This window comes from Myotis brandtii, unplaced genomic scaffold (assembly GCF_000412655.1).
Source record: "Myotis brandtii unplaced genomic scaffold, ASM41265v1 scaffold19, whole genome shotgun sequence".
Taxonomy (NCBI): Eukaryota; Metazoa; Chordata; class Mammalia; order Chiroptera; family Vespertilionidae; genus Myotis; species Myotis brandtii.
In genome coordinates, this window is record NW_005357075.1 from 1121490 (window position 1) to 1138419 (window position 16930).

Genomic DNA, 16930 nt, shown 5'->3' on the forward strand with positions numbered 1-16930 from the left:
ATCAGCTGCCTCCTGCACACCCCCTATTGGGGATGTGCCCGCAACCAAGGTACATGCCCTTGACTGGAATCGAACCTGGGACCCTTTGGTCCGCAGGCCAACGCTCTATCCACTGAGCCAAACCGGTCAGGGCAAAGCTACCAATTCTTAAGGCCCCCAGGGCAGCTGAAACTGTGAAAGTAATTTTCATAGGAGCACAACACAATTAGATATAGCAGAAGTATACCTGACAAAAAGGAAACAAGTTCCTCCTTAGTCCCAGAACATTTGGGAAAGAGTTTCTTATGCCAGAAACGTGCTCAATGGGAGAGAGAAAAAGGAAATGCTAGAATAATAGAACAGGTTAAACAGAGTAGTTACTTAAGCACAAACATCACATTGACCACAGAAAAAAAGTAACAAAAGAACTAGTCTTTTTGTTTATAAGGACAGCTTTTTATCTTGCACAACCAGGAGCTGAACATAACTTAAAAGCCATCTAAACAATAGCTTTTAGATATTTTCTTTGATTGAACTTTTGTATTGTCAAGGAAACCATTCCCATTTTGAATCACCTTACCTAATAAAACAAATTTATAAAACAATATGAATTACAATGGTTTTCATCCACAGATTTGCAGATTATTTGTTACTTCAAATTTGCTTTCATAGAAACAAAGATAATTTAGCTTGACTGCCTTAGGCCAACCTCAGAAATTAACCAAATTAACTTCCTGTCTACTCTTGCCTCTGCTCTTATTATCGTTGGATAAAGAGGTTGGCCTGTTTGAATCTCTAGTAATCTCTTATATATGGAAGAGCTAGAGCAGTGGTTCTCAACCTTCTGGCCCTTTAAATACAGTTCCTCATGTTGTGACCCAACCATAAAATTATTTTCGTTGCTACTTCATAACTGTAATGTTGCTACTGTTATGAATCGTAATGTAAATATCCGATATGCAGGATGGTCTTAGGCAACCCCTGTGAAAGGGTCGTTTGACCGCCAAAGGGGTCTCGACCCACAGGTTGAGAACCGCTGAGCTAGAGGATTAACCCACTTGGTCCCTCTTGACCAGTTGCCTACACTTCAGCCATTGCATTAAAACAGCCCAGAAAGGACTTTAGCTGTGGAGAGGGTCATTTGTAATACTTTGTGAGCATGCCTAGAAATACCCATTCCTTTTCTCACGGTTACAGTTCTGGTGATGCAATAATAAAAGATTTCAAATGTAGACAAAGCTTTTTAAAACCAGTAGACAGACACATGATCACATCTATCACAGGAATATGGCCATACCTTCCTGGGCCTCTACCGCTTCTACTGTGGCTGTAAGAGGCAGGAGCAGTGGCATGCAAAAATGAAGACAGAAAACGAGTGAGTAAACCAACAGCAATGCTGCCAGCAGACATCCTGGGGTCCTACCTTTTAGACTATTCCCATCCATAATAAAAGTCCACTAATTAGAGAAGCAAGAGGATTATTGTGAAAAATCAGGGCTCCTGGGGGCAGGGGCAATGTGAGGTGAGGAGAGTTTCTAACATTTCAGGGAGCACGGGAACCTTTCAGCTAATGGCATCTACACCTAAGTCCATGGAGTCAGTCAAGCTGACTATAGAAACCAAGAGTTATGTTGCTTTCCTGATTTTATTTTTTTATGCTTTTTACTTTTTTATTTATTTACTTTTTTGTTGTTAATCCTCACCCGAGGATGCTTTGCCATTGACTTTTAGAAAGAGTGGAAGGGAGGGAGAGAGACACAGAGAGAGAAACATCCATGTGAGAGACACATGGATTGGTTGTCGCCTGCACTTGCCCTGACCAGGACATGGAATTGAGCCTGCAACTGAGGTATGTGCCCTTGACTGGAATCGAACCCAGGACCCTTCAGTCCAAACTGGCTAGGGCGTTTTCCTGATTTTAAGTAGCCAGATGCTAATTTATGTCTTGACATTCAGATAGAGTCAAATAATTTAACATTACAACCATTCTTGGGTAATAGCTCAGATGGTATTAAATGAGCTGCTGCTGGGTCCTATTAAAAAAACATACCTAAACTTACTTCTGATTGTTCTCAAGCAACTTATGTGGAGTCCAATTGTTTTAAATTACTTAACAATAAAAAAAGGCCTTTGAATAACATACTGGCATTTGAAAGGAGAGAAAAACGGATTATAAGTGAAGGGTTATATCTTGTCCAGGTGTGGAGTACTAAGCTGGCAAAGGCATAAAACTGTTCAATTCTGGATACAATTCATGTACCATCTGGGATTAGAGATACAACAGAGGCTCATATTTCCAACAATGTGACTTTCATTCACTGTGTGAGAGAGAAGCCCAATTACTAAGAAGGCCTTCTTCTTCCTCAGTGAGAGAAAAGGAAACCATTAATACCAATAGGTAAACTTCATTTGCATCTTCTGTTAAGACAGTAAAAGCCCTAAAATATGAAAAGGTTATAGGTTGTAGTAGCAAGAACGATCCTATTAGGAGAACCCTGTCAGATCCACAAATACCAACTTTTAAAAGAAGGCAGGGAAGAATAATGAACAGTAACAGCTTGCCCTGCCTTAGGCTTTATATATCCGCAAGACAGGAGAAATGGGAGAATGGAAAGTTAACTTCCTAACGCAATGTGAAAATGGAAACTTGGAATCAACTTATCAAGTGCTTACATTTGTCAACCATATGTAGGCATGTGCTAAAGCAATGTCACACCCTCTCTAATCTCCTCAAATAGAACAAATAAACTTTCTCAAGAAGACCATAATGCCTTCAAACAGTATATCAAGCCCAAGTGTGAGGAAGAGGGAGAACAAAGCATTGCCTGAAATTGTATACCAAGTGTTGGCCTAATTAGAGTTTAAAAGCTATGTGGCAAAATATGTAGTAGTATTGTTTGGGGCCCTCCTAGAATTGCTTTTTGCATTGGCTATGTACTAGTATTACATTGTTTGGGGCCCTCCTAGAATTGCTTTTTGCATTGGGTATTAAGATATCGGCCTGGGCCCTAACCGGTTTGGCTCAGTGGATAGAGCGTCGGCCTGCAGACTGAAAGGTCCCAGGTTCGATTCCGGTCAAGGGCATGTACCTTGGTTGCGGGCACATCCCCAGTAGGAGATGTGTAGGAGGCAGCTGATCAATGTTTCTCTCTCATCGATGTTTCTAACTCTCTATTCCTCTCCCTTCCTCTCTGTAAAAAATCAATAAAATATATTTAAAAAAAAAAGATATCGGCCTGGCTGTAGCCGGTTTGGCTCAGTGGATAGAGCACTGGCCTGCAGACTGAAGGGTCCCAAGTTTGATTCTGCTGATGGGCACATGTTCAGGTCTCGGGCTGGATCCCCAGTAGGGGGCGTGCAGGAGGCAGCTGATGGATGATTCTCTCTCATCATTGATATTTTTATCTCTCTCTCCCTCTCCCTTCCTCTCCGAAGTCAGTAAAAATACTTAAAAAAAAAGATACCAGCCTATATTGAAGGGCATTTTAGAAACAGTCATTTAAAACTGAGAAACGGACCTTTTTTCTTTACTGAAATAGAATTTATCCTATATAATAAAACCCTAATATGCAAATCGACTGAACGGCAGAACAACCAATCGCTATGATGCGCACTGACCACCAGGGGGCAGATGTTCAATGCAGGAGCTGCCCTCTGGTGGTCAGTGCGCCAAAAGCCGGCTCACAGCTGATGAGTGCAGTGGTGGTGGCAGGAGCCTCTTCCACCTCCGCAGCAGCTCTAAGGATGTCCAACTGACAGCTTAGGCCCAGGACCCCCCTCCGAGTGCACGAATTTCGTGCACTGGGCCTCTAGTATACCATAAAATTGACTTGTTTAAAGTGTACAGTTCAATGATTTTAAAAGAGTTGTGCAAAGTTTATTCACTATAACCTATGGTTAGAACATTTTCATCACCTTGAAATAAACCCATTTCCCTCTCTCATACCTGCCTCTTAATCCTAGATTTGCTACTCTGGATATTTCATATAAATGGAATCATACAATATGTGATTTTAGTTACTGGCTTCTCTCACTTAGCACAGTGATTTTCTTTTATTTTTTATTAATCCTCACCCGAGGATATTTTTCCATTGATTTTTTAGAGAGTGGAAGGGGGAAAGACAGAAATATCAATGTAAAAGAAACACATTGATTGGTTGCCTCCTGCACGTGCCCCAACCAGGGCCAGGGCCGGGGAGGAATCTGCAACCAAGGTATGTGCCCTTGATCGGAATCAAACTCGGGACCCTTCAGTCCGCAGGCTGATGCTCTAGCCACTGAGCCAAACTGGCTAGGGCAATTTTCTGTTCTTTTAAAATAAATATCTATTTACTATTTATTTATTTGTTTATTATTTGTTGTTGTCATTAATCATCACCTGAGGCTATTTTTCATTGATTTTTAGAGAGAGTAGAAAGGGACAGGAAAGACATAAAGAGAGAAACATCGATGTGACAGAGACACATCTACTGATTGCCTCCTGCACGTGCCCCAGGGGGGTGGGGGGAATTGAATCTTCAAACCCTTGACTGGGAATTGATTCAAGACTTTTCAGTCCATAGGTTGACACTCTAGCCACTGAGCCAAACCAGCTAGGGCAGCACAGCAATTTTCAGTTTCTTTCATCTCATGGCACACATAAACTAGTTACTAAAATTCTGTGCCACACCAAAAATATATATTTTTTGCTGATCTAACAAAAAACATAGGTATAATTTTGATTCATTCACACTGGTCAGCTATTGTGTTGACTATTGTCATTTTTTAAAAAAATATATTTTATTGATTTTTTATAGAGAGGAAGGGAGAGGGATAGAGAGTTAGAAACATCGATGAGAGAGAAACATCGATCAGCTGCCTCCTGAACACCCCATACTGGGGATGTGCGCGCAACAAGGTACATGCCCTTGAGTGGAATCGAACCTGGGACCCTTCAGTCCGCAGGCCGACGCTCTATCCACTGAGCCAAACTGGCTAGGGCACTATTGTCATTTTTTATTTGACAATCTAAGGGAAAAGAGGTTAGTGCTCTTAACTAAATAGTCAGGTATTGCATGTTTTAAAAATTCTTGTAGCATACCAGTTAAAAATCACTACCTTAGCATAATGTTTTCAAAGTTTATTCATGTTGAAGCATGTATCACTACTTCATTCCTTTTTATGACTGAACTAGTGGCCCGGTGCATGAATTTGTGCACATTAAAAGAAAATTAATTAGAAGAAATATTTCAATATCGTTATTTGCCCTTCCTCTATAACAGAAGTGTGGGAGATGAAAATTAGTAAAATGTATATGAAAATAATATGTAAATTGATAAATAAATAATAACAACATGATAACACTAAAAACATGATATAAAAACACTGGTAAAAACAATGACTGATAAATTGATTAAACTTATTCTAATATCTCCCTGTATACTGATATGTGAGATTGGCACCAGCGAGAGCTTTATATGTATCGCACATGTGTGAGTCAACGTTTATTTTTATTATTATTTATTTATTTATTTAAAAAATATTTTTATTGATTTCAGAGAGGAAGGAAGAGGGAGAGAGAGATAGAAACATCCATAATGAGAGAGAATCATGGATTGGTTGCCTCCCACAAGCCTCCCACTGGGGATCGAGCCCACAGCCGGGCATGTGCCCTTGGCCGGAATCAAACCTGGGACCTTTCAGTTCTCAGGCCGATACTCTATCCACTGAGCCAAACCAGCTAGGGCTATTCATTTATTTTTTAAAAATGTTTTAATTGATTTTTAGATGTTTTTATTGATTTTTTTTAGAGAGAGAGGAAGGGAGGGGGAGAGATAGAAACATCAATGAGAGAGGAAACATTGATCAGCTGCCTCCTGCACACTCCCTACTTGGGATCAAGCCCACAACCTACGCATGTGCCCCGACAGGGAATCAAACTGGGAATCAAACCAGTGACCTCTTGGTGCCCGAGAGGAAGCTTAATCCACCGAGGGTCAACGTTTATTTTTAAATTGCCAGTACGGCCCTAGCCGGCTTGGTTCAGTGGATAAAGCGTTAGCCTGCGGACTGAAGGGTCCACATGCCTGGGTTGTGGGCTCAATCCCCAGTAAGGGGTGTGCAGGAGGCAGCCAATCAATGATTCTCTCTCATCATTGATGTTTCTATCTTTCTCTCCTTCTCCCTTCCTCTCTGAAATCAATAAAGAAATATTTTAAAAAATAAATAAATTGCCAGTACGCAACATATGTACCAGCTGGTTGGACAGATTTACGGTCGGTCACTTAGCCTTTTATATATAGACAGTATTCCATTGTAGGGATATACCACATTTTGTTTATCCATTCATTAGTTGATGGACATTTGGGTTGTTTCCATTTATTGGCTATCACAATGAATGCTATGAACATTTAAATATATTTTTTTGTTTGGATATTTTAATTTCTCTGGGATATACAACTTTGGAGTGGAACCGCTGGGTCACATGGTAACTATATGTGTAATCATCTAAGGAACTGTCAGATTAGCTTTAAAGGGCTGCACCATTTTACACCCTCACCAGCAGTATATGAGGGTCCTAATTTCTACACATTCTTACCAACACTTGTTATTACCTGTCTTTTTGGTTACAGCTATCCTACTGTGTGTAAAGTGATATATCATTATAGTTTTGATTTGTATTTCTTTGATGTCTAATGATGTTGAACATCTTTTCATGTGCTTATTGACTATATGTATTTCTGTGGGAAATGTCTATTAAATTTTTTTTACCAATTTTAAAATTTGAGCTATTTGGCCTTTCTTTTCAACCATTCTGTGTGTTGCTTTTCACTTTCTTTCTTTAAAAAAATACTTATTTATTTCAGAGAGGAAGGGAGAGGGAGAGAGAGATAAAAACATCAATGAGAAGTATCATTGATCAGCTACCTTCTGCACGCCCCCTCCTGGGGATTGAGCCCACCCTTGACTGGAATCGAACCTGGGACTCTTCAGTCCACAGGCTGACGCTCTATTCACTGATCCAAACTGGTTAGGACCCTTTTCACTTATTCATGGTTCCATTCGCTGCAGCACAAAAGTTTTTAATTCTGATGTAGTCCACTTTATAACTGATCTGTTTTTTATCTTATTGTCTTTATGAATCTTATTCATTTATTGGCTTCCCTCTTTATTTTGGCTACTAAAAAGCTTAGATCACATCTATGGCTGCCTAGTGGCTTTTTTGTTTGTTTTGTGCTCCAATTTCCAAGTATATTTATTTTATTTCACTTGCTGTGCGTATACTGTAATTTACTCCAGTCCCTCTTGGAACAAGGTGGGGCCTAAATGAGTATATGCTATAAGGTAATATGGGCTATTGTTGATTGAAAGCTCTCCAAGTAAAGTTGTATGAAAAATGAAAGGTCTTATTCAACTAATGCTCCAGAGTTTGTCAATGAACCTGTGCAACTGAGACTTCCTCTAAGTGGCAGATGACAAAGAAAATAGAAAAAACTTAAGTAGAAACAACTCAATACAACAAGGGGGGAGGACAAAAAGGCAATGAAACTCTAGTTTGATTTGCTAATGCTTCAACTCCACTTTTCATGCCCAGAATTAGTCATCCAATAACATGATCTCATGTTTCTTCCCGTTGCTTGACTAGATCTATGTTAACCTACCAAATATCAATCTTTCCATTCCAGGGTTCCACAAAGCCCTCTCCTTAGAAGTCAATACCCATATAATTTTTAGAAGGGACACTCTGCTTGGAGAGGTGACTGTGGCACTGGAGTAGGATATGGCTTGTAGGCAAAGAGACAAACACCCTCTCTGAAAAACTCTACCCAAAAAAATAAAGTATATATATCCCTGTGTAACTACCACCCAGAGAGTGATATAGAACATTCCTACTCCAGAAGTCCCCTGTGTCCCTTCTGGGCCAATACTCTCCCTCTAAAGGAAGTCCATTCTGACTTCTATTATCACTGATTAGTGTGCCTGGTCCTGAACATCATATAAATCAGACAGTCAGTGTCCTTTTGGGTCTAGTTTTTTTTAGTTCACCATAATGTCTGTGAGATTTAACCATGTTTGGCATGTATTTGTAATGCTATTTTTTATTGTTAATAGCTCATTATATACATATAACATATTTATCTATTCTACTATTTATTGATGGACATGTGGGTTGTTTCCCATTAGGGGCTATTCCAATAAAGCTAAGGTGGGCATTCTAATGCACAACCTTTGGGGGATATATGCACTAATTTCTCTTTGATAAATACCAGGTGTGGGACTGCTGGGTTATGGGGTAGACATGTTTTGCTTTACTGCCCAGTAAAGTTTTCCAAAGTGGTTGAACAAGCCGGCCAGCAATGTATCTAGTTGCTAGTTTTCCACAAACTCACCAACACTTGGTATCGTCAGTTGTTGTTTTTTTATGTTTCACAAATTTGTGTGTCATTCCTGTGCAGGGGCCATGCTAATATTCTGTTTCAATTTTAGTATATGTGCTGCCAAAGCGAGCACTTGTCAGACTTTTTCATTTTGATACTCTCTTCTGTGACGTGCCAGTTAAACTCTTTGGACCATTTTTAAAAAAATATATTTTATTGATTTTTTACAGAGAGGAAGGGAGAGAGATAGAGAGTTAGAAACATCGATGAGAGAGAAACATCGATCAGCTGCCTCCTGCACATCTCCTACTGGGGATGTGCCCGCAACCAAGGTACATGCCCTTGACCGGAATCGAATCTGGGACCTTTCAGTCCGCAGGCCGACGCTCTATCCACTGAGCCAAACTGGTTTCGGCCTCTTTGGACCATTTTAAAAACATTGATTGCTTGCATTTTTCTTATTGAGTCATAGTTATGTATTATATTCTGAATACAAGTCCTTTGTCAGACTATGTATTGCAAAAATCTCCCAATTTATCATTTGCCTTTTCCCTTTCTTAATCATGCACTTTTGTGAATAGAAATTCTTAATTTTAATAAAATTTAATTATTTTTTCTTTTAAGATTAGTACTTTTTGTGTTCTATTTAAGGGCTCTTTAGCTCCTCAATGCCTATTCTCCACTCTTTCTCTTAGAGGAGTTTTACTGCTTTTACCTTTTACATCTAAGTTGTAATTCATTTTGTATTGATATTTTGTATATGAAGAGAAGAGTCAAGATTAATTTTCCCCCAGTAGAACATCCAGTTGCTCCAGTAACATTTATTAAAAGAAGTCCCAATTTAAAAAATTATTTTTTAATTAAAGTATAGTTGACATTTAATAGTGTATTAGTTTCGGGTGTACAACATAGTGATTCTACATTTATATACCTTATGAAGTGATCACCATGATAAGTCTAGTAACCATCTGTCACCATACATAGTTATTACAATATTATTGGTTATATTCCGTGTGTTGTACATTGCATCCCCGTGACTTATTTTATAATTAGAAGTTTGTACCTTTCTCCCCCTTCACCTTTGTGCCCCCCTCCTCCCCCTTCCCTCTGATAACCATCAGTTTGTTCTCTGTATCTATGAGTCTGTTTAGTTTGTTAATTTTTTAAAAATATTCCACATATAAGTGAAATTATATGGTGTTTGTCTTTCTCAGTCTGACTTATTTCACTTAGCATAATACCCTCCAGCTTCATCCATGTTGTCACAAATGGCAAGATTTCATATTTTTATTGAGGGAGCCCCAATTTTTCATTTTAACTGACTGCTAGGTAACAGGAGCACCCCTTCCTTGAAAGGAGCATTCCTCATACTCACCTGTCTCAATAGTCTGCTTTCCCCCTGAGAGGACACCCAGAGGGAGTGTCCCTGTAGGAGTCAGGCCCTTGAGAGTCAGCACACTCTCACTTTCTTCCCTGCGAAGGAAGAGCAAAGCCCTGGGTTAATGCCAGGTGTTTACCACTCGGCAATTCAAAGGTACTTAAAGGAAGTTACGATGCATAGGGATAGAGAACAGGTTCTCCTTCTCCCTGCCCCTTCCCTGAACCAAAGAAAGGGATATTTTCTCCAAATATTCCAATTTTAAAGAATCTGCCAGGTCTTACTTTTCAATTAAGGACACTTAATAACCAGGTGTTATTCTAATGCTTCCCATATATTATCTCATTTAATCCTCTTAATAACCATATAAAGCAGGTTTTGTTTTTAATCACTCTTTTATAGACAAGAAAAATGAGGCATAAGATCACACAGCTAAGGATGTATTCATACAGAGCCAGGATGTATTCATAGGTAACCTGGCTCCAGAATCCACACTAAGCTACTGCATTTGAGTTCATACCAAGTGAATGTTTACCAGAACATTGCTAGTCATTCTAACATATAGATCTGATTCTAATCTGCACTTGACTTACAGTTCTAATACCAAATTCTAATTCTAAAAATTCTGTTCCGAAACCAGCTTCTAATGTACTCTCAAATGCTTTCATTCCCACACTTTAACGACAGACATCCTTACCGAAGAACTGAAAAGACCCGTGCCATCTTCCCAATGGCTCTGATTCTATTCTTGATGATCTCCTTTCGAACTGCAGTGAGTCCTTTAAAAATACAAAGAATTAGTGAATTAAAGGAATGTGTTAACATATTAAGTTTAAAAAATACAGGATGAAGCAGCTTTCTAAGTTAAAGAAACTGTCATAAAAAAAAAAAAGAAATCAAGGCTCAGGTTTGTTGAAATAAAAATCTCAGGAAGTTCTGAGGAGCAAGAGAAAAAAAATAACCACAAGAGAAAAAGATGAAGTAAAAAATGGAGGGGCCACATGGGCACATCTATGAGAGGAAGGAACTTATTTGCGGTTCTGAAATGTAGAACACAGAGAAGAGTGTAACACACACATATAAACAAAGACAGTTGCGACAGCAAAGATCTCTTTTGAGAAAGCTGTGGGCCACCTTAGGACGCAGGGTTGGCCTGCGAATGGCAAGTATTGATTTGAGCAGCTGTCTTCTGCATGCAAACACAGCATCAGGCGCCTCCAGAACTTAGTGAGGGCTACGGCTACGTTCACTCTATAATCCTCACTTCCAAACTGGCGAGGATTTCCTACCATTGACAACTGTGCAATACAAATCATGATGATGGGTTGAGGCTTTTCATAAACAACATCACAAAAGTGAATGCATGATTTCATGGCCTTTTCTCATCTAAGATTCAGAAAACAGCTCACACATGAGAAGCCAAGGTCCAGCATGCACCATGTGACAACACTCAACAGCCAGAAAAAGAAATGGGGCTTCCCCCTCCTCACGCCCCCGCCCCCACCTCCCATATCCCCCAGCTCTCGATATCCTGCAGGATCATACAGCAGGTCCAGGGAAAACATATACATCAAAACAGAAAGGCAGGATGAAGACCCTGTCTGAAGGTGTTCAACTACAACTAAAAAAGTCTGATAGACTTTTTAGTCGGACAGACAGTGAATATTAAGCTCTTAACACATTAGTATGATACCTTTCTGATAGCTTGAAATGTAGTGATCTTCAGGGAGAAGAGACACCAAGAAACAAGGAGATGGAGATAGGGAATATGGGAAGAGCATTTAAGTTTACATGGAAGAGAGAGAAAAAATCAAAGTGAAATGCAATGGGAGAAGCAGGCTGTTATCTTGATCAGCTCAGAAAACAACCCCCCGGCATCCTGACAGAATGTTCAATTATGGACTTCTTGTCAAGTCATTTTTCCACTTGTTGAATGTTTATGGTTTTATACTAATTCACATCTATTATTATCCAATATGTTTTATCCCCAGAGATCATGAAAATAAAATTAGACACAAAAAAAGATATTTTTTTTGTAGACCAAATGACATTGAAAACAAGGAACAAAAACAAAGGACAGAACAAACAGCTTACAATCCTCTTAATAAGAGCATTACATTTTTTTTTTACATTTTTTAATGGATTCAATATATTTCTATATCTTTCTAGAGATATTACAGTTTTTCCTTTTTTAAGTTTTATATTTTCTTCAGAATCTCAAGTTCATTCAAGTTGCTTTTTGCTGTTGTCTCTTAGATACCTTCCTGAGTGTCTGGCAATCCTTCATGTTTACTCATGATTAAGAGTGAGGAACTCAAAAGCTTTCAGAGTTGGTGGGTGGACTGTTGACTTGGAGCTTTAGATAGAGTGATCAGATTGGGCCTGTTTTAGAGAATTCTCTCTACCAGTATTGAGTATGCATGCATATAGTCACTTATTTCAATTCTTTTGGTAAGGTACTGATCCCTCAATTGCACGGTATCCCCCCTCCAGAAATTGTTTGGTTTACCTTTTAGAGATTAGCCTCCAGACTTGGAGAAGAGGCAGTTGCTCACTAGCAACCAGGACTTTAACTGCCTTTCCAAAAGCTTCACCCAGTCTCCTTATTTAGGCTCAGTGCCCATCTCCCTTCCCCCACCCAACCTACAGTCCCCAATTCTCTCAACTGGTGCTACCAATTCCTTTGCTTTTTGAGGATTCTGTGCTGGAGCTCAGCATTCCCCATTAGTAAGTTCAACTTTAGCTTTCATGAATCAGCAAAGTCAGTTAATAATAATGTGTTTTCTAGCTTCAGAAAGTCCTATAAAAATCTCTGGGTTTGTAGGTTTATAAGTTTCTTAACTTTTAAAAAAAAGTCCTCAACCAAAGACCTAGAAAGAGAGAGAGAGAGAGAGAGAGAGAGAGAGAGAGAATCTATTGGCTGTCTTCTATATATGCCCTGACTGAGAATTGAACCAGCAACCTTTTAGTGTACAGGATGATGCTCAACCCACTGAGCCACTCTGACCAGGTACTTTCTTAACCTTTGTTATTGTGAAGTATGATAGACATACAGAAAAGTACACAAACATGTAACCCAGTGATTTATTAAAAAGCAGCCCTAACCGGTTTGGCTCAGTGGATAGAGCTTCGGCCTGCGGACTGAATGGTCCCAGGTTCGATTCCGGTCAAGGGCATGTACCTTGGCTGCGGGCACATCCCCAGTAGGGAGTGTGCAGGAGGCAGCTGATGGATGTTTCTCTCTCATCCATGTTTCTAACTCTCTCTCCCTCTCCCTTCCTCTCTGTAAAAAATCAATAAAATATATTAAAAAAAAAAAAAAAGCAAATGCCCATATAATCACCACTCAGGTCAATAAATAGAACCTTGCCAGCCCCTCCTAATAATTATAGTCTCTGTCTTCTCCCCAAAAATCATTCTCTTGAATTTCATTGAAATCATCTTCTTACTGTTATTTATAGTTTTACCATGTAAGCATGCATCCACAAGCACTCGTTTTCGTTTTTTAACTTTATAGAATTGGAACAATCAAATATGCATTTCTGGCCGTAACCGGTTTGGCGCAGTGGTTAGAGCGTCGGCCTGCGGACTGAAAGGTCCCAGGTTCGATTCCGGTCAAGGGCATGTGCCGTGGTTGCGGGCACATCTCCAGTGGGGAGTGTGCAGGAGGCAGCTGATCGATGTTTCTCTCTCATCGATGTTTCTAACTCTCTATCTCTCTCTCTTCCTCTCTGTGAAAAATCAATAAAATATATTTTTTAAAAAAATATGCATTTCTGTCCAGCTTCTTTTGTTCAACATTCACCCATGCTTTTCCTGTTGCTGTAGTTCAATGTCATTATTGTATACAACTCCACTATATAAATATGGCACAACTTATTTCTCCTTTTTACTGTCAGTGGTCATTTGGGCTTATTCTAATCTTTGGCTATTTTGAATTAGGCTGCTGTGAATATTCCTGTGCCTTTCTCTTCACTGCATGTATTTCTGTTAAGTATATTTCTAGAATGAAAATGTTCAGTTATAGGGTAAATGTATGTTCAACTTTGGATAAAGTTTGGCATTATCTACAAAAGTGGATGTACCAATTTAAACTTCAGGATCTGACATTCCTGCTACTTCACAACCTGGCCAACATTTGGTTTTATTCATCTTTAATTTTAGAGACAATCTGGTGAGTGTCTAAAATCATCCATTGTTTTAATTTGCATTTTCACAATTACCAATGTGGTTGAATATCTTTTCATATTTTTTTGGACATTTGGATATCCTCTTTTGTGAAGTGCTTGTTCAAATCTCATTGGTTTCTATGTAGTTCATTATATATTTTGGCAAGTTCTTTCTTTGTTGCACTGCAAATATCCTCTCCCAATCTTTTTTCAAAAAATACTTTTATTGATTTCAGAGACAGGAAGTAAGAGGCAGAGAGAGATGGAAACATCAATGATGAGAGAGAATCACTGATCGGCTGCCTCCTGCACCATCTCCCCAACCCCACCCCAGGGATCAAACCCGAAACCTAGGCATGTGCCCTGACCGGGAATCAAACCATGACCTCCTGGTTCATAGGTAGATGCTCAACCACTGAGCTACCCCGCCTGGGCTCCTCTCCTACCCTCAATAGTATTTTTTGATAAACACAGTCTTTACTTTGAACACAGTCCAAGTTATTAATAGTTCCTGTATGGTTAGTGCTTTTTGCATCCTGTTTAAGAAATTTTCCTCTAACCCAAGATCATGAAGATATTCTATAATATAAATACTAGAAGATTTATTGTTTTGCCTTTCATATTGAATGTATTGATCCATCTGGAATTTACTTTTGTGCCTGTAATATGATAGGGGTCAGGTTTAATTTTTACTCAAATAAATATTCTCAAACAATCTATGAAGAATACTGTCATTTCCCTACAACTCTGCAGTGCCACGTCTGATGCAAATCAAGTGTCCATATATGTGTGGATCTATTTCTGGATTCTCGAGTCTGTTTTAGTGCTTGTCTGTCCTTGCACTAATAATTCTAATTACTCTAGCCTTATAGTAAACCTTCCTATCATATAGAACAAATCCTCCTACCTTATTCTTCTTCTATTTTAGCTATTTCCATACGAACTTTAGAATCTAACCTTAGCATTTCCATATAAAATTTAGAATAAAATTGTTAATATTTGACTATGAATCCATATATCAATTTGGGAATAATTTATACCTTTCCAATACTGAATCTTCCAACAATCTATAAATATGGTATTTCTTATTTAGATCTCTTTCAATTTATCTAACAATATTTTATATTTGTTGCTTAGGTATCACACAGCATTTGTTAAATTTATTGTAAATAGCATGTTAAAAAATCTTCATTTTGTTCGTTGCTGGTAAATAGGAATACAAATGATTTTACTGATTTTTTATCCAGCAGCTTTACTACCTGCACTTATTGATTCTAATAATCTATAGACTCTCTTAATTCCCTGTACATATTCATATCAATAATGAGTTTTATTTCTTCCTTTCTAATCTTTATACCTTGTATTTCTTTTTCTTGCTTTACTGCTTTGGATACTACTTCTAATATGATATGGCATAGAGGTATTGACAGCTGGAAACTTTGTCTGATTCCAAACACTAAGGAAAACTTTCAACACTTCACCATATGATGTTTGCTATAGGTTTTTTTGTTTTATGTTTTAATATATTTTTATTGATTTCAGAGAGGAAGGAAGAGGGGGAGAGAGAAACATCAATGATGAGAGAATCATTGATCGGCTGTATCCTGCACACCCCTCACTAGGGATTGCGCCCACAACCTGGGCATGTGCTCTGACCAGGAATCAAACCATGACCTCCTAGTTCATAGGTTGATGCTCAACCACTGAGCCATGCTGACCAGGCTGTTAGAGGTTTTTATTAATATACTAGAGGTCGGGTGCACGATTGGGGCTGGGGAGGGGCCACGGGAGGACTCCAGGTGTGTCCGGCCCATCTCACCCAGTTGCAATTGGCTGGACCAGACCAGAGCAGCAAGCTAACCTACTGGTCGGAGCGTCTGTCCCCTGGTGGTCAGTGTGCGTCATAGTGACTGGTCGAATGGTCAAATGGACACTTAGCATATTAGGCTTTTATATATAGAGATTTGTCAAATTAATTTTTCTTTCTCTAAAAAAATATGACTTCCTCACTAAACTTCATTTAAGAAATCCATTGTAAATGAAAGATGAATCTTCTCTAATGCTGTTTCTACATCTACTGAGAAAATATGTTTTCTCCTTTTTCCTGTTAATGCAGGGAATTATTGTGGTTGATTCTTTAAGTAACAATTTTATTTTAGAATAGTTTTAGTTGTACGTAAAAGATATGAAGATAATATAGTGTTCCCTTATACCCCACACCCAGTATCCATTATTATTAACTACTAGAGGCCCGGTGCACAAAATTCGTGCATGGGGGGGTGTCCCTCAGCCCAGCCTGCACCCTCTCCAATCTGGGACCCCTTGGGGGATGTCCAACTGCCAGTTTCGGACATCCCTCTCACAATCTGGGACTGCTGGCTCCTAACCACTCACCTGCCTGCCTGCCTGATTGCCCCTAACCGCTTCTACCTGCCAGCCTGATTGACGCCTAACTGCCCTCCCCTGCTGGCCATCTTGTGATAACATGGGGGCAGCCATCTTGTGACATGGGGACGGCCATCTTGTGACGATGTGGGGGCGGCCACCTTGTGACTACGTGGGGGTGGCCATCTTGTGATGTGAGGGCGTGAGGGTCAATTTGCATATTATCTCTTTATTATATAGGATTTCCACTCTATATATTCCAGTATATACTGATTGAATTTTGAATGTTAAATCTTCTAAGATTTCTAAAATAAATCAACTAGGTTGGGCAGCATAAATCTTTTATGTATATTGTTAATTTCAATTTGCTTAGGTTTTGTTTAGGATTATTAGATCTATATTAATGGCCTTGTCATGTTTTAGTATCATAATCATACCGGCCTCATTAAGTAAGCATATTTTTTATTCTTGGGATAAATTCGTGTTAAGATTTGTGTTGTTTCTTTTCTAAATATTTGGTAAATGTGTTGAAGTTTTCTGCACCTAACATTTTCTTCATAGAAAAATTTATCAATACAGACTTTATTTCTTGGTAGGCATGTGATTATTATGATTTCCTATATTGTTTTAATTTGGGTAAGTTTATTTTTCTAGGAATTTAT

The 16930-nt window shown here is 38.9% G+C and overlaps 1 protein-coding gene across 4 annotated transcripts in view; it reads right to left on the reverse strand.

Moving 5' to 3' along the window:
* The window catches only part of PPP3CC (protein phosphatase 3, catalytic subunit, gamma isozyme), a 73342-nt gene that overhangs the window by 2978 nt on the left and 53434 nt on the right, over positions 1-16930 (reverse strand). The window contains exons 10-13 of one of the 4 annotated variants that reach the window (XM_014538305.1): positions 11408-11434; positions 10412-10493; positions 9712-9809; positions 1277-1306 (exon numbers count right to left, since the gene is read on the reverse strand). In XM_014538305.1, the coding sequence (XP_014393791.1) occupies positions 1277-1306; positions 9712-9809; positions 10412-10493; positions 11408-11434 (237 nt within the window). The remainder of the gene's footprint in view (positions 1-1276; positions 1307-9711; positions 9810-10411; positions 10494-11407; positions 11435-16930) is intronic. The other 3 variants (XM_014538306.1, XM_014538304.1, XM_014538307.1) reach the window with 3 other exon arrangements.